Source organism: Leuciscus leuciscus, assembly GCF_965113295.1.
Source record: "Leuciscus leuciscus genome assembly, chromosome: 22".
In the NCBI taxonomy this organism is placed as follows: Eukaryota; Metazoa; Chordata; class Actinopteri; order Cypriniformes; family Leuciscidae; genus Leuciscus; species Leuciscus leuciscus.
This window is the reverse complement of record NC_138746.1, coordinates 15,330,330-15,357,962: the sequence shown is the minus strand read 5'-3', so window position 1 is coordinate 15,357,962 and position 27,633 is coordinate 15,330,330. Positions and strand designations below refer to the sequence as shown.

The window sequence follows — 27,633 nt, the reverse complement described above, 5'->3', positions numbered from 1 at the left end:
GGTACTGCATCAATTAGTATGAGGCCTTTAATTATATTTTCTATAAATAATTTGATCAAAATAGACAGCATAACGTAAACAAAGTCATCCACCAAAATACCTCTGTTACAATTTTTTTTAAAACTGGTCATTTGATATTAGTTGCCACTGTCAATAAATAAACAAGATATACAGAAATATTATTAAAGCTTTCTCATTATCCCATATTAATTCGGTCTTTTTTCACAGCAGTAACTACCGTAAATTACAGTTGCCATGGTTGCCATTTGAGATCACGTGAGCGGATATTGATCGAGGTTTCTGATCAGTGACTGTCTTGGGGTCCTTCGGAAGGGAAGCGTCGCGTATTCAAACTTGTGGTCTTATATGTTTGTTTTAAATGTCGGACTGGGAAGATGAGTACGATGCGGGTGGTGTGGCGATTTCAAAGCCGTCACTCGTTCAAACCGTGCCCGTTAAGTCATCGAGGCCTCCGTCTCCAAGAGGCGCGCGAAGCCGAGAAACCACGAGGGTCGGCGCGAAGTTTGGTGGAGAGGGCGAGCAGTGGACAAACCGTAGAACCCGAGACTTTGAATCAAATATCTGTGATGGTGCTGCCGGCAAAAACAGCAGTTACAGTCGTTCCAGGACTGGACCTACAGAATGCCGTGGTAATGGAGACAGATCAGGTTCAACAGCCGTAACTCTGCATGTGGAAAACTCTTTGGTGGGAAGAATAATAGGTAAGACACAGGTGTCTGAGGAACATTTTACGTTAGGCATGCTGTAGTTTTTCAAAATGGCCGATTCTCTAGCGTTCTAATCAGGTTATTTTCAATGAATCGATTAAAACTAATCAGAAAATCGATTTGTTCAATTATGCGACGTATTCGGCCCGAGCGATTCTCAAGGACAGAGAACCTTTCCCCAAATCCGTAGTGATCCGACAACCGATGAGTGAATTCGTAGCGAACCGAGGATCTGGCCGATCGAACTGACTGAATCGGTTTTTCAACCTGGTCTTTGAAACTGTTCGAAAGAACCGATTCGCGGAAGTTGGTTGGACTTTCTTCACTGCTGTGTGATTGTCTCTCTGTCTGTTTGCCCAGGTCGAGGTGGTGCGAAAATTCGGGAGCTTGAAGAGAGCAGTGGAGCATCGATAAAGGCAAGTTAAATACACTATTGCTATTTGGAAAGCTCATAAGAGCCTGTACACTAGAGCTTAACTCTTTCCCCGCCATTGACGGAATTTTCTGCGTCATCAATGAGACATCGCTTCCCCGTCATTGACTTTTCGTGTTTTCGCTGTAATACTATAGAGAACGCTATTAATCAACTTCTAAAAGAGTAGAAAATCTTCGCAGCTAAGAGCAAAACACAGGAAAAAAAGTAGTAGAAACAAGCGACCAAAGCATTGCTTATGCACATTATAGTCTTTGAAAAAAAACAACAACATGATTTTCTCATCTTTTTGTTCAAAATGTTGCTTTTTTTATTAAACTTAGCCACCTTTAAGTGTTGATAAAACTGTTCTATTTTTTATTTTATTTTTATAAAAAATGCTGGAGGTGACTGGCAACTTCATAATAAACACTGGCAGTGAAAGAGTTAAAGGAACACGCTGACTTTAGCTTATTCACAGTATCCCCCAGAGTTATGGTGCTTTTCCATTACCAGTACCAGCTCAGCTCGCTTTTCGCTCCGCTTTCCATTGCAGATAGTACCTCCACAATAGTACCTTGTCGTCATATAGCGACGCCGCAGGAAACTGCTGTGACTTAATCTTCTACACGACACACACCCGCTACCCACACACACAGGACAATGGAGGAAATCGAGTGTATGCTGTTTTTGGATGTTTTTGTTTTTGCTGTTTTTATTCAGGATACTCCGTCTGGCGCGTGCAATGATGACGCAGTGAATAGTGACGATTCTCTCTGACCAATCAGCAGTCTGCCGTGTTTTCACGTCACATTTTAGTATCGCCTCAGCTCGCCAGAACCTCGCCAGAGGTGATATGAAAAAAAGTACCTGGAAGCAGGTACAGGTACAACTATTACACAGTGGAAAACCAAACAAAGGCGAGTCGAATCGAGCCGAGGCGAGCTGGTACTGTGTCGTGGAAAAGCGCCATTAGATAAGTCCATAAGTCCCTTTTCATCTCCGTGCGTGCCGTAACTCTGTCTGACGCACCCACCGCTAGCCTAGCTTAGCACAAAGACTGGAGGTAAACGGCTCTAGCTAGCATACTGCTCCCAATAAGTGACAAAATTACGCCAACATTTTACTATTTTCCTGTTTTGTCTCAAAATACGACAAATAGAATATCAGATCTGTCATATGGCCAAAAATAAATGCAAAAAATGTAACCTTGCTTGTAACCTTGATTTGGAGGGTATTGGACCTGGAAGGTTAGGGTTAACCTAACCCTTGAAAGGGCCTTGAATTTGAAGTTAACCAAGGCGGTGGGTAGGGCTGTGCCGGTAAACTTGACAACCGCACCACCGCGGTTGTAAAGCGCCACCGCGGTGGCTGAGTAGTACCGGCGGTAGTTCGCCTAAAAAAAATGTTTGTATATGAATGCTGTTTAACATTAATATTATGACACACAAAGCTTTGTTTACAAAATAAATAATAGGTTAGCAATTAAATGTAATATCGCAGCCATGGAAAAGTTTAAATTCATGACGAATGAGAGAGTTGTAGCCTACGTGAGCCCATAAACATAAGCTTTGTCGGCTTTGAATTCTGGTTTGCGATCTGGTCACCCGATTATTAGCGAATTTAAAAATATTCCATTAGTTATTCTTATAGAAAGCTTGAATTATATACTTTTAAACAAAACAATTCAAAACGAAAATAAACCGACTAGCATATGCTTGTGTATTCCGTATGAAGTGTGCATTTCTCTCTAGGCGCGTTCACTGCAAAGAGTGAGCATCGTCAACTTCATCTTTGCAGCCCGACACTGACACACACAAAAAAAAACACTTTATTAATAAACAATTCAAATGTCTCCTTGCTATCTTTGACACGTTCATAATCATTACTTTTGCCAGTTCTTTGTGACAGCTGTTATGTGCGTTATTGGCAGCGTCACCCTCCGGTTACGCATCACCACTGCATCAGCACCAGAACATGGAGATTTTATTTTAGAGAATGATCGCACAACAGACATTAGAACATTAGATATTCTATAATTAAATCAACTAATCGAATATTCAAAAATCGTGACTCATCCCTGCATGGAATGAATCTCTTTTTTCTTTTCCCATATCTTCACTCGCGTCTCACCCAAAGACGCGTTATAAACGTTTCTTCCTTTGTTCGCTTTTAGGTCGATTATTTTCGTATTCTTTACTGTGTTAAAGTAGAAAAAACGCTGTAGGACAGATAGCCTACATTTTTACTTATAAGTCAAATTCTTTTTAACACAGTTTGTGCTTGTTAGACATGATAATTGGTAAGAAGCGTCAAGTTCATTTTGTAAAGCGCGTTTCACAACCGCGGGTGATTTTAGTTTGGCTTTCTCTGGCAGCGCGCAAACAGCCTAAATGCCTTGCCCTTGTAGAAGATAAAATTCGCTCTTCATACCTTTTACAAGTAGAAAACATGATGGTCTCTTTCCTGCTTGTGTCCCACATCCCTCTCAATGCGCAGAGCGGTAGGCTATATCACGCGCCTTTGTGTGGAAATATTAACCGAAACTTTTTCTTAATTTTTTTTTTTTTTTAAATAGATTCAACTTTATTATATTATGTAAGTTACCAGTATTTACTGATATTTATTTCAATGCTTTACAGGCTTTAGTTTGTTGTTTCTTTGTTTTTGTTTAATTTATTTATTTCAAAACACCCCCCACCCAACAACCGCAACACCGCCGGTATTTGGGTCCATTACTACCGCGGTGTTAAAAAACTGCCACCGTCACAGCCCTAGCGGTGGGAACCCTGTATGTCGTCTTTGAAAATTAACTTTTTTTGTGAATTTGGGTATATGGGTTTATAACAACATGCAATGACAATCATGACTATTTTCATATGCAAGTAAACTATTCCAATCATTTCAAATTTACACATGGCACTGAATTATGTATGATTGGCAGATAAACCGTGGTGACTATGAAGCTGATGTGCTTATATTTGGAAGCAGTGAGGCTCAGCTCAAAGCCAAAGACATGATTGAAGATCTGGTTCATGGAAACTCTGTCAGAGGTCCTGGCTGCCGCAATGGTTGGAGAGCATGGAATTCCCTAAGCTACAAGAATCTGTGCTTTTAAAAAAATTATTATTACTGTGTTAATTACTGATATTTTAGGTTTAACATTTACATTTGAATCTCCAGGAAATAGCAATGCAGGATATCAGAATGACTCATGCTGGCCAACTTCTGCTGTACGAGCAGTGTCTGCAGATGCCTCAACTCCTGCACCTATTGACTGGACTGCACTTAGAGAAAACCGTGACAAATATGAAGCTATTAAATGGCAAGGTGAGTCTCTAGAAGCTCTAGTCTAGATAATGTGATCATTACTTCAGATTAGTTCTTTCATCATTTACTCTCCCTCGTGTTGTCCCAAACCATTATGATTACACTTATGTGCACACTTTAAAATGTAAACTAGTGGGGGTGTAACGATATATTATGTCACAATATATCGGAATACAAAAATGCAACAATATGTATTGTGGATAGTGACAATATATATTGTGTATCGTTCACCCAAAATAAAAATTTCTGTGTGAGAAAAAAAATCTTAAGTTTTCAGAGTTTTGGTGTCAGTACTACATTAAACTACTATATATAATGTTGAATATAATGTATAATAATGCAATGGGGGAATATTTGTGGGTCCTGATAATGCCAAATGTCTTGTTACCAGTAAAAAGTGGCCTCCATTATTTTAAATATATCCAGTCAGTGACAGAGTGCAAGCATATTTGTCTAAAATAATTCTGTATTTTCAGCTTCAGAATCATGAATATCTATATTCCATGCCATTGTTTTGTCTTAATGCGCACCAGTAGTGTTTTTCTTTTCTTTTTCTTTCTATGGCATGGTTATAAAAGCTACTTAAATTTCCTAAAAGCTACTTCAATTTCCTAATTGAACTAAAGTATAATTCTGACCTAATTTAAGCCCTCTCTGTGAAACTAGGCCTATATATATATTTTTTTTTTCGATACCGTTGTCAAATCGATACTTTTAAAACGGTACTGGTGCCTGAACCGATGCTTAAAAAAAGAAGAGAGCCTCAAAACGATGGTGAATTACATTTAATAACGGCTTTTTTATTGATCAAATAAAATAAAAATAATTAATTTATATTATATTCAAATTGTAGAGTAGGCTAAATATGTAAATAGTCTAAATACAAAACACAACAAATTTACATAACAAATTCATAATAAAACCTAAGCCACCTAACCCAAATTAAATAATTTAACACTAAAAAACACTACAGTACTAATAACAGCAAAGTAGTCTGTATTCGGTATGCTACAAACCAGCTTTAAATTTCAGCAATTCTTTTCACATTTTTTGTCTTCTCTGGCCAAATACGACACCTCTCCTGACTTACTGCATGTCTTGCACAAGGTGAGCGTTATTTTTGAATGCATCACATTAATTGCCATGACGCGAAACCCCTTGTGGAAGAACGCCATCATTTACAACTGTGGCAATGAGCGTTCATCAGGATCAACTGAATGCTGGATTTTCAAAAGTACGTGAGGTTCACGGCTCTATTCTTGCAGTAAACTTGCACAACGTCCCTGAATGAATAATTTATTAGATATAAATGTAAAGCCGGTCTGTTATGTATGGACATCGACTTAACATTTTCACACCAAACATTACGTGGAACAAAACGAACAGTGATTGGTTGCGTTATATTTTACCAACTATAAATGTTGTTTTGCTAGTACTTATGTGTATTTAAATGTCTGAAACCTAAAATAAACCTTATGTGGTTGAAAACACTGAATAGTTGTGATAGGCTATATAACAACGCTGAGCTCTCTCTGGCTCAGCGCCAGCCAACATGCAAACGCAGATTTGAATTTAGAAGTTGATGATCACGCGATCTGAACATTAAGCACACCAGTGTGAATGATCGTACTAGCGGTTAACCAGCAATCACATGCGGTGATGTTTCTTACATCCGTTTCGGAGAACCAGAGGGAAATATTTCAACCGACAGCTGAGGCATTTAAGTGGCACTGAAATCTGCGTTTTGATTCGGTCCGGTTACTTGGGTACCGGTTCCATATCGGTGCCCGGTTTCAGTACCCAACCCTAATAAGTACTATAACTGATTCAACAATCATTTTGCTTTCTTCAGATCTTCCCACTCTAAAGAAGGATTTCTATATTGAAGCAAAATCAGTGGCTGCTCGTAGTGCAGAAGAAGTCCAAATCTGGAGGTGAGAGTTGTCTGAACTTGCTTTCTTCACATTAGCCCACAGATGGCGGCATTTATCTGTTGATGATAAACCTTCTGAAGGATCTGAGATAAATATATTGTGGCATTCCAGGATGTTATCCTAATTATGATGTTTTATTATTTTAATGTTTTAGGTGAGAAAAACAGTGTATCATTCCGTAATGATACATTTAGCTAAGTACAATGTCTTTTGTTTGTTGTTTGACGTGTTGTTTTTCCTCTTATAGACTCTTAATACTAAATCTAAAAAGAAGCCATGTAGCTGCGGTTCTCAACCTTTACCTCCAAAACCCTCCATTGTCAAAAAAAAAATATTCAAAGGCCCTCTAGCCATAGTTTTGCACTCTTAGTTTCTGAAAAAATAAATATAAATAATTAAAATTAAAACAGTTGAATTCCAGAAGTTTCCAGTGTTCCTACACTTTTTTCTTTTGAATTTAGATGAATTTACATGACTCTTTAAGGACAAAGATTAAAAAATATAGGTTTTGCTTGTAATTCTATTTGGTCAATTACTAGTAAAATATATTTTCTTTATAAAAATGCTTGATGCATTTTAAGGTTTTTTATTATTTTACATAAAGTTTCCAGATCTAGAAACTGTACTTTTTAAAATTAGGCTAACAATATATCCTGGTTTTCTTGGTTCTTAAAACAGGGTTCCCGCGGGGTCTTAAAAAGTCTAAAATTCTGAACTTTAAATTTAAGGCCTTAAAATGTCTTAAAAACAGCCAGATTTTGATCCGTGGTCTTAAATTTTATTTAGTCAGGTCTAAAAAAGGTCTCGCCAACAGGCCGTTCACATATCACATCTTTTGCGCGCTCAAGTTCGTTCAAATGTAGGCGCGCGCGCGCTCATAATTGAAGCGACGCACTCGTTTTTTTCCAGGCGCAGCGAGATAAAAAATAGTGGTCGTGGCCAGCATTTACCCGCTATATCTCTATAGTTACCCTAAACTTAGCAGCTTTAAAAAACCAATCATCATTCCTAATGCAGAAACCTGACAGCCAATCCGAGTCAGAGTAGGGCAGAATTGTTTTCAAAGTCTTTAACACCGCGAGTCTGATGACACACTGCCAAACAAAGAACCGCACGTCGGAAAGCAAGCCTGAGTTAAGTTAGCTTACAATGTTAACTGTCCTGTCAGATACAGACAGCGATGTTGCCAATGTCATTATTTTTAATTTTGACATAGAAGTGGGCGGGATAATATCGCGAGCGGGCGCGGGCGCCGTGAGCGCTGAGCGAGCAGGAACGAGTAGTGAGTTGTCGTCGAAAAAGATGGATAATGCAAAAAAGCTGTCGGGGGCTAAACATAGAAAAAGAAAGAGAGGAAAGGAGATGGCATGTCAATTGATGCAACAGCAGCTAAATAAGTGGATGGTGAAAGGCTACAGGTAGGATTTTGTTTTGTGTCCAGGCATGTAGGCTAATGCCATGCCATCGGGACTACCGGGAGATTCCCGGTGGGCCGACGTGCTTTTTGGGCCGATACATCTCATACTTTTTTGTTTCGTTTTTTGTCTTAACGGCCCATAAAACTCGTACATCGGCGGCCCATTCGTTTTGTTTTACTTAATTGGCGGCGCTGGGTTAGTGCGTAATTAGTGTGTAATGCATTGGTCAATAAAAAGTCAGCGTTAGGTTTTTTTTTTTCTGACACCCCATGTAACACGTAGATCCGCGGCCCATTTGGTTCTTTTCTTGATTGACACTGGGCTAGCCCAATCACACCTTTAATGTGAAGTATAGAAATATACTCTTTCAAGTATAGAAATTAGTACAAAACTAATTATGAAAGTTTCCTTTATTTTTCAGTGCATTTGTTTTAAAATATATGGCTATTACTATCATGGGATTAATATTGTAACTATTATTATGTAGTATTAATGTAGACAGACACTGTAACTAAAATAATTTTTCTTTAATTTGCACCAGATTGATGAATTTAACATTTAAAAAGCACTATATATATATATATATATATATATATATATATATATATATATATAAATTGATTGGATTGGATTTTTTGCTGCCGCATCCTTCTGTTTTCATGCATTGTGGAGAGCGCAGTGCATGGTTGCATTGCAACGACAGACGCCACGGGAAAATCCGACCGAATTTTACTATTAATAATAAAAGATAAGCTAAAGTGCATTGTAAATGTCAGTAATTTATCTTTTTATAAAAAATTATTTAAAGTCTGAAATATGTGAGGTTTATCTTTTTATAAAAACAACTTTTTTGTCTAAACTTTATTTGAACTTGTACATGTTAGTATATAACATGTTGCAAGACACTTTTAAAATCTGGCTATCATTTTTAATGGTATTATTTTAATGTTTATGTAAACAAAAAGTGCATATTGATGCAAATTTTATTTGTTATTTGCTGGTTTTCGACATTGTGTAGTATTAGTACTTTTTGAACAGGATTCTGTGATCACCATGGTCATTTTTGTCACTATAATCATTGAAATGAAATGTTCATGCCATTTCATCTCTAGTTATGATCAACTATGATCAACTAAAATCAACTAATTGTGTTTTTTACAGTATAATATGCATAGTACAATTTTCTATAAAAAAATAATATATCTGATTCTGACACACGTTGTTGGGTGTGGAAGGTTACTAATGTGATTGTTTTATCTGTAAATTAAATGAATGTTTTTTCAATTACTTAATTCATTGAAATAAAATGAATTCTTTGATTTGAATTTTTTTTTTGGTAGGTCTTAAATTTCAAACTTTATGGTCGTAAAATGTCTTAAAAAGGTCTTAAATTTGACTTGCTGAAACCTGCAAGAACCCTGTTAAAAGGAATCAAACAATTGTTAAGGGGGTGAATTAAAATATGAAATATCTTGTTTTTAGTTGGTTTGGCTTATTTTGTGATTGAGACGCCCTTGAAAGGCTGCATTATAGCATAAGTTAGAAATCACTTTTTGCAAAAAAGATAATGAATTCAATTTCATTTCTTTGACACAAATCAGAAACATCTAAAACTAATTGAGATGGCATTATTGCAACACTCTGCATGTTTGTATTGTTTTTGTACTTCTACTTTTCTTTACTCTAAAAGAAAGGAGAACAACAACATCTTTGTGGATGATTTGAAAGACGAGGAGAAAAGAACCATTCCCAATCCAGTGTGCACATTTGACGAGGCCTTTGCTCACTATCCTGGAATAATGGAAAACATTGTCCGAGTGGGATTTCAAAAGCCAACTCCCATTCAGGTGAAGAAATGGCTATCTCATTTGTTTGTTTATAACATATTGTTTTTTCACTGGATGTAAAGCTTGACATGTCGGGATGAATGTAATCCTGGTTGTTTTGTCTCGTGGTTCAGTCACAAGCCTGGCCAGTCGTCCTGAAAGGAATTGATCTGATTGGAATAGCCCAGACAGGAACAGGCAAAACTTTGGCCTACCTGCTTCCTGGCTTTATTCATATGGATGAGCAACCTGTGTAAGTCTGTACAAGAGTATCAGTGCTCCACTTTTCACCTTTTTGTTAACAAATATAATTTATTTGTTTATACTCGTGTACATTCCTTAACCTTACTCAATCTGATTGGTATACAGTTGGTAGTCAACCAGAATTTCTATTACCGCTGCGCTAGCTGCTGCAAAGTCACCAGTCGCATTTCAAAGTCGTTCGCGAAATGACCGCCAATTGGCGCAATGGGACATTTTAAAAAACAAGATGTCAATTAACAGTAAGGATGAAATACTACAACTATGGTAATTTCCAAATAAGCTTACAACAAACATGAAAAATAAAAAAAGAGCTATTGACATTTGCTGTACAATAATGAAACAACCTAAGATTTGGTGGAGTTGAAACTGCATGTTATTAAAGGGATAGTTCACTTTGAAATTTAATTTTGGTATGTTTTAGCTTACCTCCAGGGCATCCAAGATGTAGGTGTCTTTTTCCGCAGTAGTTTCAATTTTGATATTTTTAGGTTAAACCGTTCTTGTCTGTCAGTCATATAATGCAGGTCGATGGTCACTTGTCTCAAACAGCATGCACAGAGTCCAAATTAAAACAATTTAGATATATACACTAGATGTCGCCTTGGCTACTGCGAAACCGTAGCCAAGGCGACATCTATTGTATATATCTATACCCGCCCGCGCTCTCAGATCACTTGGACGTGGCTGAGTTCAAGAGGTAAAAACGATATAAAAACTGTTCGTTTTCTCACACAAACCGCTCGTTTCGTGTCTTAGGCCATCAATGTGTACTTACGATGGGGAATTGTTTAATTTGGACGACGGGGAATTGTTTTAATTTGGACTCTGTGCAGGCTGTTTGAGACAAGTGACCATCGACCTGCATTATATGACTGACAGACAAGAACGGTTTGACCTAAAAATATCAATTGAAACTACTGCGGAAAAAAGACACCTACATCTTGGATGCCCTTGAGGTAAGCTAAAACATACCAAAATTTAATTTCAAAGTGAACTATCCCTTTAAGTAATAATTGTATTAAATAAAAAATTGGTTAATGTTGTTAAACAAACGATACATAAATATAGACTATTATTTGAACAAACAGTGAACTATAATGTATCTCTGTTTGTAGGCTATCTGTTTATTTTAAAAAGAACACAGCACAAGGTCTTGTAAAAAACTTTTTTCATTATTTCAACAAGAATGAGACTGAATACATAATGTAAAAACAAAACAAAAAACAGAATAGAACAAACTTTTAGAACAAGATTTTTATATATATATATATATATATATATATATATATATATATATATATATATATATATTATTTATATATATATATATATATATATATATATATACTTATTAGACTACAACAGAATTAGTTAAATTTAACAAAAGCAAAAATTTTATGTGTAAAAGAGTACATTTTAAACAGAATAAAACAAACTTTTAGATAGGGCTGGGCGATATGGGCAGAAAAAAAATCACGCAAATTTTTTTATATCAGTCAATATCGATAATTATCACGATAAAAGTCAAATCTTTATTTCTTTCAAGTTTAAAGGCAGATTATTGCTCCTAAGTGAAAGTTGTAGAAACCAGAGCGGTTTATTGGACAATTTCTTAGTTTCTGCATGTGCTAATTTTTTTGGGGTAAAATGTAATATTCTGACTGTTTAAGTTTTATTAAACTTAACCATTGGTCATCCAGTATCATGCATTTAGATCATGACAACCACAGATGAAACCAGGCATACCCTGTAGCACCTCACTATCATGGCAAAATGTAACTTTATGGTTTCTATGGTATTTGTATGAAAAACAGGAGCCTAAATACATCATTATTAAATACTGTAATTATATTCCATTAGTCCTTTAATACATTGTCTACATTAATAATATAATACAATTCAATATGTATCACAATTTCATGGTGCAGTTAATATTACTAGGCTAACGTTACAGTAAATCCATGGTAAATGATGGGAATTTGTAGACGGAAAAGACTTCAGACTGTATCGTTACGCACAGTGTTTCTCCTGTTTGTCATCGCTGTTTCATCTGCCTTTAAACTGGTTTAAATCACTGAGACATTTGTGTTCTTCACTGAATTCAAGCGCTTCTCACTGGATTTCGTGACCGAGACGGATCAGAGTAAACGCATCTGCTCTAGTGAGCTCGCGCTGCCGTTTGGACTTTGAGCCGTTTGGATAAATGGTCCGTGTGGCGCGAGTTTCAAATGAGTTTCGTTCCGCTTTTGGCGCATAAACATTATCGAACATTTATCGACCTCTTGATATCGTTTTATTGAGAAATTATATTGCGATAATTATCGTTATCGTTTTATTGCCCAGCCCTACTTTTAGAACAGAAAAATTGAATCAAAAGTTAAAAATAGAGACAACAAAATAGCCTACATTTCATATTGTAGACGTCGGTGGGCAACAGAAGCCTATTCCTCGGGGGAGCAGCGCAAAAACAAACAAACAAAAAATACACCAAAAGACCATTATAGGTATATCTCGCAGTCAGTGAAAATAAATTAGGTGCAATGACGCTGATTATTATACTATTCTATTGAGGAATGAGATGAATGAAGAGCGCTTCTCTCTCGTGTGAATTCTAGTAAATTCGTGGTTGAGTGGTATAACTTAGGTTTCAATAATTTAGATGACACGGGTTCAAATCCTGAACAAACATAGGCTATTATAAATGGTTTTCCATTTGGTCTAAATATCCCTGCTTTTGCTGAATTATTTTTATTATTTACTATTTAGTTAGTCTGTTATTTTTATTATATACTATTTAGTTAGTCTGTTATTTTTTTGTAGCCAAGTCAACAAAATCTGTCTTTTTTTCTGATTTGTTCAATGTATGGAAAAATCTGTTTTGAAAAATGTATTTCGTTGCTATGGCCGGGTATCACTGTCAATCGTATCAATTTTGTGAATGATTCACAAAACAATAATTTAGCAGATTAAAGACAAGCTTCATCTTCATTTTCTGGTGCGATCGGCTGATAATCGAAAATCTGCCTTCAACAGCACCTTCGGGTTTTGTCGTCTATGCAGCGCAACAGAGGCTCTTCTGGAATGTAGCAAATTTATGTTGTAATGTGCCATTATTAATTAAACAAAATGCTTGACTTTAATAATCTGTTACCTATTTTAAGCATCAAGAACAGTAAAACATAAACGCTGCCGGCCAACATCGGTTAACAGCATGTAGGCTACAATGTTATCATCTAAACGCCTATTAATAAAAATGACAGACAATGAATAACAAAGCTCCGAAAAGTGTTTCGAATCAATAAATAAACATTTCAGAAGTTGTTATTTTTGACAAATAGCATATTAAACTAGTAACAAAATTATGAAGATGGTAGCTAGAGCTGAGATTCGAACTAAGACCGGTTGAAGCCCCACGAGGCTCATGTTGTAGCGTTGACCACACAGCTATCGTCTGAACGCTGTCTTATGAGCATGAGCTTAACCTCTTATGCTTGCGCAATTCAAGCCTCATTGATGTGACATTTTTCTTTTGCAATGTTTGGTGAAATGTTTTCATCATTTATTAAAGAAAATTATGCTAATCATAACAACCTATTGTAAGCCTATTTAATTCTTAATCCTAAAACACAAATGCTGCCGACTAACATCAGTTAGCAAGTCCTGACAATGTTTTAATTTTACGATCATTTAGGTGAATTTATTTCACTTATGTTTCAGTTCATAAATCTAGGCCTACTAGTAAAAGTATAAGACACATAACCTTTACATGCATTGTGTGCCCAGTTTTTCTATAGCTAGAAAGGCAGTGTTAACGTTAGCCTACTTTGCTTAAATTTGATGCAATAATAGAAGCCTACATTTGTTTCAATTCTAAATTTGTACTGTAATTTCAGTATTGGGATTATGAATTTGTTTAACTATGTTTCACTTGAATTTATCTGCTGGCCAGTTTTCAAGGAGCCGCAGCAGATTAGCAATAGAGAGAATAAACGGACACTTTTCAAAGTCTGTGATTATAGCGCCTCTTAGTGATAAAAGGCAGCAAATACACACACCCAATTTTGCCGTTCCCGTGGCGGTAAAAGTATTATTCTGGTTGAGTACCAACTGTACATATTTATTGTAGGCGCAGGGACAGAAGAGATGGCCCCGGCATGTTGGTTTTGACTCCCACTCGTGAGCTGGCCCTCCAGATTGAAGCCGAGTGCAACAAATACAGCTACAAAGGGTTTAAAAGGTGCTGAAACCATAAGTTCTCAAAATTTTATGCAAAACATACCATTTATGAATTCCTCCAGTGTCCTGCTTTGTCTGTTTGATAAAAATCCCTTTCATTACGGTAGCATCTGTATCTATGGAGGAGGTGACCGAAAGGCCCAGATTAAAATAGTGACCAGTGGTGTGGACATAGTCATTGCCACACCAGGACGATTACACGATCTGCAGATGAACGAGCTCATCAACTTGCGCTCAATCACCTATCTGGTAAGTAAATGGCAAAAGTGCATACTTGGACTGTAATGGATGTGTTTTTATGCATTATTTTTGTGAGCATTTAAAAAGCAATTAAAAAATTAGGTTTGAATTAATTTTGGATACATTGATGTCTTTTGTTTTACCTCTTGTTTCAGGTACTGGATGAGGCTGACAGAATGTTGGATATGGGCTTTGAACCTCAAATCATGAAAATCATTCTGGATATTCGACCTGACAGACAAACTTTAATGACTAGGTGATTTTTTTTAATATATATTTTTTTTTTTATTCTGAAAACATTATTTTCAACAGCGACATTTACCAGATTAAAGTACATCACTTCCCAGATATTTCACGACCCTACAAATGGTAATTGATGACGTTGCAGTGTAAATTAGCCTTTAAATTAGGCTTGCTGTGATAGTTGGTGTTACCCAGTGTTCAGCCGCACACACATTTTTCTTGTTGTGTTTTTCATTAAGAATAATAATGAACCCACCATTCAAGTAATTGCCGCCCCTGAATTGGTGCTAATTCGCTGGCACGGAGCAGAGCGAGCGTTTTTAGTTCATTGCTATGGAAGTTGAGCGAGTTCGAATGCTTTATTATCATGAAGTTTGGACAATAGGATGATTACTCTTTTGCTGCATTAATTGAATGTACTTTTCTCTATTTCTACTGCAGTGCCACCTGGCCAACAGGTGTCAGGCGGCTGGCCAAATCCTACCTGAAAGACCCCATGATGGTTTATGTGGGCACCCTAGATTTAGCAGTGAGTGAACAGTTACAGTTATAATGGGTAATGCCCATATACTAGGTCAAATATATCTTTTCTGTTTGTCCGCCTTATTAAAAGTCCCCAGTTAATTCCCCTTCTGCATCTGTCTCCCTCAGGCGGTGAACACTGTTCAGCAGACAGTGCTGTTCGTGCAGGAGGAAGAAAAAAAAGACTATGTTTTTGACTTCATCCACCGAATGGAGCCTCAAGACAAAGTCCTAATATTTGTTGGGAAAAAAATAAAGTGAGTTTCTCAGAACGAAACTTAAACCCTGATTCGATTCCAGGAAATGGGAGGAGTTTCTGCAAGCACACTCTGTTAACACACAGTTCTCCTGAAATGGTATTGCATAATATAATTTGTGTTGAACACTTGACGTGACCATCAGTCAGTACCCATCAGCTCATGTGTGCTCTAGAAATGTGTGATTGTGGGGAAATGCTTCTCTTTTCTGAAAATGAAACTTGGCATTTCTCCGTTGTCAGAGGGAGTGGCCGTTTAGTATGTGGTTATTAAATTCTTCCTGTCGCATGCTTTAATAGCCATAGGTTTTGTTCTTCCACACCCCAGTACAGTGGGCAGCTTGAGGTAATTCATTTTAAAAGTTGTGCAAATATTAGAACCAAATACTCAGTTTGAAACAGATTCCTTATAACACTTTTAGCCTGACAATATGATTAAGTGCTTGCTTAATCTCACCCAGAACAGATCTGCTATTGGATCCAGTACTGCAAGAGCCCCATGCCTGCTTGCGTTGTAGATGGTTTATTGGTTTGTTTTTATAGCAGCAAAGGTTATTTCTATTCTAGAGTTGCTGTTTATGGGATCGGTTATCCTCAAACCATGAAAAAAACTCTGCCAGGTAAAAGTACAAGCCTGACCACATTAAGGCTCAATCCCAATTCTATTTTATACCCCTTCGCCTACCCCTTACCCTTGCCCCTTGAAACGAATGAGGCGTTTAGCACGGTGGACGCGAATTCACCTCATTCGCGCGTGCGTCCACTTCGCTTCAAACTTTTGCTTTTTACACGCGTCATATTGTTAACAAACTTTAGCGGGGTTTTTTTATGTTTGTTTTTTTATTTTATTGTTTTTGCAACCGTTTCTTTGAAGAACATGACCGTAAATATGAACACAAGATTGGATGTGACATAAAGAAAATGATTAGCCGGTGTATGCAGGTACATTTCTCATACCCCTTCGTTTGAAGTGTGGTCCCGAAAAATCTTCGTTTCAAGGGCTATCTGGCCCTACCCCTCCAACCAAAAGAGAATCGAGACAACCCTACCCCTTCACGGGAACGCGCAAAACGGAGGGGTAGGGCCAAGGGGTAGGGGCAAGGGGTGAATTGGGATTGAGCCTAAGACTTTACTTGCAACAAGGAGAAACAATGACCACAATTAGTTTTTTTTATGGAGAATTAATGGCCTGCGAGAGTATGATCAAAATTGTAGGCCAAACTGTTGATTCCGAAGTAAAATCCTGAAGCAAAACCATCTGAGAAATCCGATTCTCACAGTGATTTCTCTTTCCTGCTGCTGTGTAGAGCCGATGACCTCTCCAGTGACATGTGTCTGCAGGGTTTAACGGTTCAGTCTCTGCATGGAGACCGAGAGCAATGCGACAGAGAAGAGGCACTGCAGGACTTTAGAGATGGTATGTATGTTGATAAGCAGTAAATAGAAAAAGTGAAGTGGGTAATTTCTGTAATAGCTCCAGAATTGTTAAAATGCTGACGCCATCTTCCTTGTTTAAACAAACATGTAGTCTCAAACTCACTCCTTTAGTTGAGTCAATAATGTTGTTGTCAGTCTACTCAAACTGACTGTTTGCAATTTTTTGTACCACTAGTCCACACAGAAAATGCATACCTTATTAAGCAAAATGACAACTTTCGCTGCAGTCAGTGATTGTACCTGGACCTTAAAGATTTAACTAAAATTGATCTCTGAGATTGCTCTCTACCTGTCCGTGGGCGATGTAAAAGGTCGTGTGCGGATTCTGGTGGCGACTGACCTGGCCTCCCGGGGGCTAGACGTTCATGACATCACACATGTTTTCAACTATGACTTCCCTCGGAATGTGGAGGAGTATGTGCACCGCATCGGGAGAACGGGTCGTGCAGGGTGAGTCAAACAGGGATGGGTGTGACTGAAATGATAGAAACAATGAGAATTGTAATAAGAATGCAACCGTTCAGGCTCTTTATGTAAACGAGTTCATGTCTTTATTCAGGAGGTCCGGTGCCTCTGTAACCCTGGTAACAAGAGATGACTGGAGAGTAGCTTCCGAGTTGATCACCATCCTGGAGAGATCTGGTCAGGTAAACAAACCTGCAGGCATCCACTCCTTTCATTATGTTTATGACACTCTGCTATGTGAAGAATGCAAATCAAATCAGAAGCTTCAGTTCTCACAGAAGATAGTGTTTGTAAGAATGTAAGTTGCAGGCATATGATATGAAATAGGGATGTGCCGAAATGTCTGAGACCTTTTTAGTTCACCTTTTATAGTCATTGGGACACATTCCTCTCTGTATGTAGACAAAATATAAAAAAAAAAAAATTGTACTTGGAATGCACAGTATATTATGATCATATCACTATAAAAGGGACTTCAGAATCTGCCCAATAAGTGAAATTAGGGATGCACCGATCCACATTTTTTCACTTCCGATCCGATCCCGATACCTGAATTTGGATATCGGCCGATACCGATACTATTCCGATACCAGAGCTGTGTTTGCTTTAATATTATTATTATCATTATTGTTTATTTTATATGATGCTGAAATAAACTCCTCTCAACAGGCAAGTATGATATGTAGGCCTACATATTTATGCATGTATGGTAAGTATAAGGTCAGAAAAGGAAGTCAGAAAAACAGTAAATCCTGTTAACAGGAAAAATCCCATTCTGAAAACAAATATGCAACTGTAGGTCATGTCAATATTTATTACATTCCCAAAATGTCAAATACTTGAGTCTTGAAATATAAGAAAAGTGCAAGTGTAAACATCTTACACACTCACACACTATCTAAAGGGTGATCTTCGCTCCGATGCTGTAACTCTCTCGATGAATGCTCGATCAACATCAGCCATGTGCAAACAGACAAGCGGATTTCGCCTCAGACGCGCGTCAATTTCGCTTCAAACTTTTGCTTTTTACGAGCGTCAATTTCGCTCTGGGCGCGCGAATGGATTCAAAATATTCAAGCGTCCAACTAGACGCGGCAGACGCGAATTTGACGCGCTATTCGCGTTTGGTGTGAACGCACAGTAACGTGGTGCTTTTTTAAATGTTTGATTGCATTCGTTGTGTTGTACGACGCGAGGGAGCTTCAACGAGCTCTGAATTACGGCTTTGCAAACATTGCATTTTGCTGTCTTGCTCTGCGGTGTTTCCAGTGTGAAGAATTTCCACACAGCGGCCGCAAACTGCGGAATGGATTTCCTGAGCGGTGGCGTGTCTCATAACTCTGTGTCTCATTGAGCCGCGCCTCCGTTCAGGAAATCCATTCCGCAGTTTGCAGCCAGCTAGCAGACTAGCCGGCGGGAATCACTTTTGGAGTCATTTCAGCAGACAACGTTAAAGCGCAGACATGACTCAAGGATATCGGATATCTCCGCAGGTTGGATCGGGAAAATCCGATACGTGAATTACGCTGGTATCGGTCCCGATACCGATACTGGATCGGATCGGCCCCATCCCTAAGTGAAATAGTCCAGTATATTTAAGATAATAAATTGTCAAACATTATTCACATTTTCTGCCTTTTGAAAAAATTTATTTTTCACTGTACATATTTGGTGTCATTTAAAATCTGTAGATTTCTCCAGGGGTTGGTTTATTTATTTATATTATTCATTCTCATAAATATGGATTGATCTAATTTTAGTGATGCACGATATATCGGCCGCCGATATGGTCATTTTTTTTACACATCGGTATCGTTCCGATGTCAAAATAGGGCCGATGTGAACAGGCCGATAATCATTCCTGTGTATTTGACGTGTGAAGATCGTCATCTTTGCAGTAGTGAACACGCCTGAGAGAAATGCACATTTCATACGGATGACATAAGCAGAGAACAGTCTGTTTTCTTTCGTTTTGAATTGCTCTGTATATATATTCTATATACGTCTCAGGTCTTTGAGGCAAGTAGGCTACCTTATACGCTGAGTTTCGGTTCATTTATGAGACGAGCTCCAGGTTCACGCGCCGGTGCCTCCGTGTCGTGATTAAATATTTTCTACTATATTTACTACTTATTTATTAAATCAGGGTAATTGGTTGATGAACCATTGATCAAAATTAAGATAAAATTTATACAAAACGAAATTAAATTTAAAGACAGAAAAGAAAGAATTTGTGCCTTCTGTTTGAGGGTCTCTGTGAGTTTTAAAGCAGTCTTTTAGGGCTGCATTCAGAGCGCTCACGTCTGTAACGTTTTTTTTTTGTGTGTGAAATACATTTCTAAATAAATGCGACTTATAGGCTATATTTTTTTTCCTCTTCATGATGCATTTTTTGACTGATCGTTTTTTGACTCGTAGATATTCGAATACATTGCTTGATATTTGATACCCGTTCAATTTGATTTTTCCCAAAAGTGACAGCACGTGTGATTTGTGGATTACTGATAAGCGTGAGTCTGGTGAAACAGGCGTTTATTTATTCATTCTCAGTGTTGAGAAACGTAGCCTTCATGTGTTACGTTATTGTGTTAATAATAACTAAAGTAGCCTACCTAATTATGTTACATATTTATTTTGTATGAAAACTAGCGCGTTCGTTACTTATGGATTAAAAAGTACCGTTGTATCATTGCTGCGCGAGCTCTCTCTCACAAACACGGACGTGCACACACAGAGAGAGAAGATAATTGTAAAATGAAAATTGACGGGCTAAGTTTAAATTTTGTTCTTGCTTGTTTTTTGTTTTTTTTCTGTCAAAATGTCAGAAAGCATTTTGTATTATCCATCTGTGTTTTTAAAATTCGTTAAATGACGGACGTTTTACTGTTAACACAGCCCTCATTAGATAACTTATACGAGATAACTTATACTTGATATTATTTTTAGAATAAGTGATTTGTTGTGCTATTATTGGACTCGTCTATTCATTGTCAACTGTTTTCTATAAATATTGGCTAACATTTATTCAGTTAATGCGTGTCCTGTTTAAAATGTGCAATGTTCAAACGCAAAGACAGCACATCACAAATAGAAGCCCTTTTCCCTGTGGTATTTAGTATCATATTTGGATATTGGAATAATAAATTAAGTAGCCTATCTTAATTGTACACAATGTTCCTATGTTTTTTTTTTATTTTATTATATTGTTTTCTAGGGGTTTCTTAATTTTAGACAAGTTGACCAGCACACTTTATATGCAATGCAATATAATGCATGTGTGTCGTCCCCAGGAATTCAGGACACACTATCCTTTATAAAAATTAATTTTTATATAAATATACATTTTTTTCTTCTGAAAATCTGATGACATATTTTGCACACAGGTAAAGGTGCCCAATATCATTCCTTTTTAAAGTAAAAAAAAAAGTGTTTTGGAAAATAGCTCTTTATTTGATTATCATAAAAATGTGTTTTCTATACAGAGATATCGGCATCGGTAAATATCGGTACCGGCCATAACAACAATATTAAAGCTGCCGTCGGCAACATTTTTTTTGATCATATTCAGTGAAATCGACACTATAATCCGACAGAACAACATAAATAAAGTGGTTTTAGAAAAAAACCCGAGCTTCTAACTCCACCTGGAGCGTGTTATTTGTTTTGCAAAAATCCACCGCTCCCGGATCATCGGGTCCAATCAGCACTGGGGGGTGTGAGATCTGACTGTCAATCACAGGTCGTGCACACGCCACAGATCCCACTCCCCCCTCGCGCTGAGTCGTGCACGTTAATATCACATGCACACGCCTGAAGTTCGCAGGGGTGTTGGATTGTAGGACGCGTGATGGCGGAGAGAAAATCTACTAACAAGCTTCCAATTCCTCGGTTATTGCTATCTATGGGTAGATTAGCCAGGGCAGCCTACCTCTGAGTCCATGGTGTTGATCGATGCTGAAGAGACGGACGCGTTCACAGAAAACATGGTGCACGCACTGACGAGCACGAACTCGATGGGAGGGTGCTCGCTGGTAGTGGGGGAGGGGCATGACAGTTGTAAACATTCAAAATTTCAAAAGTCGACTCAATCTGCCAGACTTGCCGACTTCAGCTTTAATATCGGTTATCGGTATCGGCAACAATTTTCACATCGGTGCATCACTATCTAATATCGACCATATCGTTGCATCCTTGCATTATAATTAATACATTTTCAAACAATTTAATATTAGCATTTTTCATTGTTGGGCTCAGTGCAATGTTCCCTCTAAACTGCGCTCTTCTGATGCCGTGAAGAAAGAATGGACGTATATTTAGAACGTAAAATAAAGAACGTTTTTTTTATTTTTTTTTTATAAAGATTATAGTTTCAGGGATGTTTAGATGACTATAAAAGAGTTCACAATCACTTTTCTTGAAAATATTTAGCTATTAGATCAATTTAAAGTCTTTATATAAATATAACAATGATATTATATCACTTTAAATACTTAAATTAGTTTTTATATTTTATTTTATTATGTTATAAGCCTAATAAAGAATTGATCTCACAAGGGGATTTAGGGCTCCTTGCCATTTAAAAAGTTTGAAAACAAATATTGTAAATTCACAACCAATAAAAAATCATTTAATTTTGTGTGTTTACCTACCGTTTATCTGGTATAAAGAATGTTTTGCTCAGGTGGGAAAATATTTCCGCCAGTTTTGCTCCGTAAGAAGAGAAATGCGAGGGAACATTGGCTCAGTGTGTCCAGATGTTTGGGTTTTCTCTCAATAATTTTTAAATCCATCACTAATATGGCAAAACATCTGTTAGACTAAAATCTGCCTTCATTGCAAGGTTTAAATTAGAAGATTTGTTACTCAAATGCTCAGTTGGGATTTTACTAAAATGCTCCCTGCATTAGCTAAAGGATTTTTTTTTTTGTTTGTTTTTGAAGACCACCTGATCAGGTGTTGATCTCTATCGGTTAAACAATTTTCATCATCTAGCCAAACAACCTTTCATTGCCTCACCACAACCTTCTGCTAGGAAAAATACTTGAACCAAATTGACTTTCAGTAAAAGCCATGTATGTGTAAATATAGAAAGAGAATACCTTATTCCATGAGATTCTTTAGTGTGTGTTTTATACTGTATATGTACACAACGTCCTAATGGAGAATCTGGATAAAGGAGAGTATTGTTCCTTTCTTCAGGATATACCAGAAGAACTGGTACTGATGGCTGAGCGTTATGAAAAACACCAGAAGGAGAAAGAAATGTTTGCGCCCAGAGGCAGAGGAGGAGGAGGAGGTGGTCAGAGAGGTCGTTTCAGAGGAGGCTCAGACCGGAGGTTCTGATCTCTTGAAAGGTTGGCTAATATTTTTATCTTGCTTTCTTAATCACATCATAAATGAATTTTTTCAGCATTCACCAGATGTTTCATAACCAAATGTGTACTTTTTAAGCATTTGTATCTTGTGCCAGTAGTAATATTGATCATTTAATGCTGTTTTTCAGGTTGATGACTGTACTCACTTGAGTTAATTCATATACTTTTAAAGTGTTAATCCTCTCATTTGTAGAGAGGCTTGTGAAGTACTTGTAATTGACCATTTAAGTTTTGTTATGTTTGAGGAAACACGGATTCATTTTATATGCATGATGTATTTCTTTAATGGGATTTTTTGTTTTTTTTTGTTCAGTAACATTTATTATTGTTATCTACGTTGATGTGAGGTAAAATGCCCCTAACTTTAGATGATGTAAACTTCTTGTTCAGTTGAATGTGTATCAAATAAAAGCCTGTAAAACTATTTGGAAGATGTTTATTGAATTAAACTACAGATGACTATCAAGAGGAAAAAAACAAATCATACATAAATGCAACTAAAAGAAAATAAGAATTAACTGAATATAGGAAAGTTATTATTGCGTTGACTTTCAATTGCTTTGGCCAGGAAATCACAATTACTCTGAGTGGCTTGATCTAGGAGGTTATGGGATGGAACGAAAAAGTTAGGGAGATGACGATCTCTTAGGTGTTCGACAAAGTCTCCCAAAAGCTGCTGGAAGCAGTCGGCCAGCTGACTGTATGCCCACTCGCTGTCATTTCCCCTTTTAGCGCAAGCGTGGAGCAGGGTGGTCTTTGCATGATAGGAGCAGAAGTTGGACATTTTATTGGATTTGGAGTCATCCTCTTTGAGCTGTTGAAGAAGATACTTCAGAAGCTTTAGACACTCCTTCCTGTAGAAGTGGACAAAAGTTAAATTAATCCGTTCATTTTTAGTGCTTGAAGAGCTTGTTTAAAAAAATATCATGGATTTACAGACCAGTATTTTCATGCAAGCAATGAAGAACTATCAAAAGCAGAGAATTTATGCACCAAAACTAAAATTGGTTTGTTGTATGCAATTAAATTTCAAATACATCGAAACACAGAATAGTTACCGGCAACATTTCTCTCCAACGGCCTCGCAGCATGTCTTGGAGTGGCCGTGCCTTTGCAGAATTTCTTTTTCAACATGTGAAAAAGAGATTCGCCATGCATCTGTGTAGAAAACAACATTTTGTTTGGCTGCAGTAGCTTAGCTCATATACTTATAAAACACAAAGTAAATTACTGATAACAATAAGCAGTATACCTTTTGCAACAACTCCATCATGCTCTGCATCTCCTTTCCCCACATATTTAGGCACCAAGTAGAATGGTTGACGCTTCATTTCAGCTTTTTCCTTTTTACCAAGCCAGTTGTCTATTTTGAAGCCATCTTTTGTAAAGGCTGGCCAGCTTGCACTGCGAACCTTAAGACCAAGAACGAAGTCAATGGAAATTGTCTTTCCATTTTCTGTTACTTCCAGTGTCACTGCAGGGCACCTTGCCTTCTTTCGCTGTATCACAGTTTTGTCTATAGAATGCAAAAAATATACATACAAAGATTACCAAAAAGCAATACAATGGTTGTAGCCTTTTAGTTTGGAGCTGGTGGGAAGGATGTAGGGGATAAGAGAGATTGCTGGGATATCTCAGTTAAAGCAAGGTGTTCTTGGTGAAATGTTTTTCCAGGGGCTGAATTAAATGCAGAGGGTGGATCTCTGCAGTTGGTTTGATGTAAATCACAAGTAACCATTTGCTGATTCACTTTAAACATACCATATAGTTTTGAAAATAGCAACATTTCAACATTAAAATGTTCTTTACACAAATGTATACTTTTTTCCCCCCACTTTTTTTTCTTTCGTCACATTACTTAAGATTAAATATTACATTTATTAATATTTCTGTTTCTCTTTTGTATTTTTAAAAGGACTATTTCTAGGGCTGCAAGGACTATTTGATAGTATGGGAATGTTACAGTGTTATTATATATTAATTGCACCTAACATTGAAATATTTGCACATTTTTATGTTGTAATACTTTCACATTTAATCTCCGAAATAATGTAGAAACAACAAAGACAATATATTTTAAATATTTGTTTAATGGCTTCTTTTTACTAAGCACTATGAATGAAGGCCAGTATTACTGAAACCAATAGCCTACTGATGTCTCTTATACAGGGATTTTTCCCCACCTCAACTTTAGCCATTAATTATAGCAATTACTAGTCAATGAAAAGCAGTGAGTCATTTTCTCTATTCTGATCTTTGATGAACATTAATGACTTAAGACCTGAGTCTGACACACAACTCTTTGTTCATTTAAGACTATGCTTATAGGACGGAGGATACTCGACAAAACGGGAATTTTGGCATAATTTTGTTTTTTTTTTGTCCCCTCAAGCGCGAAAGAGAACTCGTGCCACTCCAGCAGTGAAGCTGCGTTCTGTGCGCGCGTTTCGGGAGTTTGTTCACAGAGAGCCGGTTCACAGACACGCACCTGATGCGTGTTCTTTTTCTGCGTCTTATCTCCCATGAACGGTTTAATAGCACTTAAATGAATTATAGCATTTTAAGATTGTAATGTCTTAAAATTCACTTAAACGCCGGATGGAAACGCACAGATGTATAGTTTAATTTAATAAAAAATAGTTTAATTTAATATTTTGTGGATTTAAGTGAAATAAGTTAACAGAACTCTGTTCCCTCAAATGGTTGGAGTTGCCTCAACTTGTTGGGTTGTGTATAGGCACACCATGATCTGTCTGAATACTTGATTCTGATTGGCTGGAAGGTGTGCAATAAAACCGTTTAATGCGCGCCCGTGTGTGTGTGTAACAACAGGTAATAAATAAATCTAGATTGTACCTACATTTCAGTTTCTCCACAGCCTCCTTAACGGCATCTCTGAATTCACTTAGCATTTTGCTGGCCTGAATGGTCTTGTCTTCATTTAGGAATATGTCCAGAGGATGTGTCGGATGTCGTTTCAGTGCAACACTGTAAAATGCGCCAGCCTTATCGAACTGCTCTAAATCCACTCTCTCCACAGGAATAGTCAGCATAACATCAAATTCATCTGGTTCACAAATCTAAAATGTAACAAAGTTAAAGCTGATGTTGGTTGTTTTGAACTGTAAACATTTTTGCCATGGATCCCATTGATTAGAAGTCTCATGGCCATGTAATCAGTAACAGTTGCCTTTGAGGGCATATACTTATTCTTAAAGAGACATTCCATCACCATATTTACATGCACATATTCTAGAATATAGGCTATTTTTACATCTTGCCTGTAAAACAACTGCAATGCTATTGTAATATTCCATCCTGCATGTGTTATCCGACTATGCATATAATTCTTCTGGAATTATCTTCTTATTATACTCTTTAACAATAAATGAATCAACCTGGTAGTTATAAATCATATCCTTGATAATAACACACCGGTGTGCAATATAAAAACAGGCCCAAAACTCTAGAACTTTCACAAATGCCTGTATCTAATGTGACCAAGTCTTACCGTTTTTGGACATGCTCTCATGTAAATGAATGAGTTTGTATGTCCTGTAATTCATAATATATTAGGCTAATACAGGCATATGCCATCTGTCTTATTCATATTTGTAGAAACAGGCTCTGTTATTAACTAATAGAGTAATGCCTTTTACACACTTGCACATTCATTCCAAAATTCCAACAGGCCAATTGATCGCTCTCCTAATCATAAGGTGGATATGTCACAGTGCAACACTTACTTTAACATTTTCATAATAACTTCCCGTTCGTAAACGCTCGATATCTGTACACCAGGTCGTGTTTTGTTTAAGGTGTGCAATGACTTTATCCGTGATGTCATTAACACAACTGGATGCATTGGACCGCTCGAACTTCTTGATCTTTAATTTGTCAATAGTTGCTTTAAGAACCTTTCCCAGTGTGTCATCGACGCTGAGTCCTCTCATTGCAGTTGTTTTTTCTGCGCTTTTCTTTTTGCGGTCAGAACGGTCTTGTGGTTTGCTTTCGGAGCTCTCCAGAGATTCTTTTCTGCCAAGTTTTGAAGGGTCTCTCTGCTTTTTATTCTGTCGTGTTGGTGCTGTTTTTTCACCCGACTTGCTCTTGGCAGTCTGCTGAGGTTTGCTTTTTGCACTGTCTTGTCTGTCATTCTCGCCAGCTTTATTAGGAACAGAGGATCGTCTACATGCCGCACTGGGTTTCTCTTCGGACTTGCTCTCGGAGATCTCCAGAGACTGACTAACTCTTTTTGAAAGTTCTCGCTTTGTACTCTGTCTATTAATGCTTCCGGTGCCTCTACTAAATGCTTTTGGTGTCGGGGTTTCACGAGGTTTGTCCTCACTTTTACAATCACGAGGATCTTTCTCCTTTTTACTCTGTCGCTTTCCGCTTTCCCGTTTTGGTGCGCCGTCGTCCTTGGCGCGTTCCGTAGATTTCTCCTTTATGTCACTAGTTTGGTGGTCTCTTTCCTCTTTACTCTTCTTCCTGTTCGCTTTTGCTGGAGCTTTGTGTTGGTCAGGACTTGTCGTGCGTTGTCCTCTCTGGCTGCTCATGATTGCAGGTGTGCCGATGCCGAAGGCGACGCGCGCAGTTTTGCATTAAAGGAAGGTTTAAAGTTGCTTAGAACTATGACGTCAGGATGCAGGTGGTACTATGCCAGTTTAGAAGAAAAAGAAATATCTCACTTCCTCTGTGTTATTACGTATTTATGTGACGTTATCTAGGCCATATTGTTGGCTAATTATAAGTGTTTTCGTCGTGGCTCGTGTTAAGTAGCCAAAATGTACAGACCCGTACAAAAATGTATAGAACTTTGTCAGAAGGACTGTTCATTAATTACAATATCTGTGTTGACCAAAAAAAGGTTTGACATTTTTAAATGTTACCATTTACAATGCCCTGCATTGGTGGTCATTTCACCATTATTGCCCAGAAAGACTGATA

At 37.4% G+C, this 27,633-nt stretch overlaps 2 protein-coding genes across 3 annotated transcripts; one reads left to right on the top strand and one right to left on the bottom strand.

Annotated features, from left to right (window-relative positions):
• The first annotated feature begins 11 nt into the window (after positions 1 to 11).
• On the top strand, positions 12 to 23,110 carry ddx43 (DEAD (Asp-Glu-Ala-Asp) box polypeptide 43). 2 transcript variants are annotated; one of them, XM_082154813.1, is made up of 17 exons: positions 12 to 722; positions 1,089 to 1,144; positions 4,085 to 4,211; positions 4,324 to 4,470; positions 6,323 to 6,404; positions 9,513 to 9,669; positions 9,783 to 9,901; positions 14,039 to 14,149; positions 14,256 to 14,397; positions 14,544 to 14,644; positions 15,073 to 15,160; positions 15,283 to 15,410; positions 16,717 to 16,826; positions 17,158 to 17,296; positions 17,406 to 17,493; positions 22,511 to 22,665; positions 22,815 to 23,110. In XM_082154813.1, exons 1-16 carry the CDS (start codon positions 380 to 382, stop codon positions 22,652 to 22,654), a joined length of 2,082 nt encoding a protein of 693 aa, XP_082010939.1. In that variant the 5' UTR covers positions 12 to 379; the 3' UTR covers positions 22,655 to 22,665; positions 22,815 to 23,110. The 2 variants fall into 2 exon arrangements, with proteins under 2 accessions (XP_082010939.1, XP_082010938.1); XM_082154812.1 differs by having other exon boundaries at positions 22,511 to 23,110.
• Positions 23,106 to 27,372, bottom strand: cgasa (cyclic GMP-AMP synthase a). Its single transcript, XM_082154827.1, has 5 exons — positions 26,433 to 27,372; positions 25,547 to 25,766; positions 23,939 to 24,202; positions 23,745 to 23,844; positions 23,106 to 23,540 (listed from the first exon to the last, which is right to left on the bottom strand). The coding sequence occupies exons 1-5, from the start codon at positions 27,240 to 27,242 to the stop codon at positions 23,201 to 23,203; spliced, it is 1,734 nt and encodes a 577-aa protein (XP_082010953.1). The 5' UTR covers positions 27,243 to 27,372; the 3' UTR covers positions 23,106 to 23,200.
• Positions 27,373 to 27,633: the final 261 nt, after the last annotated feature.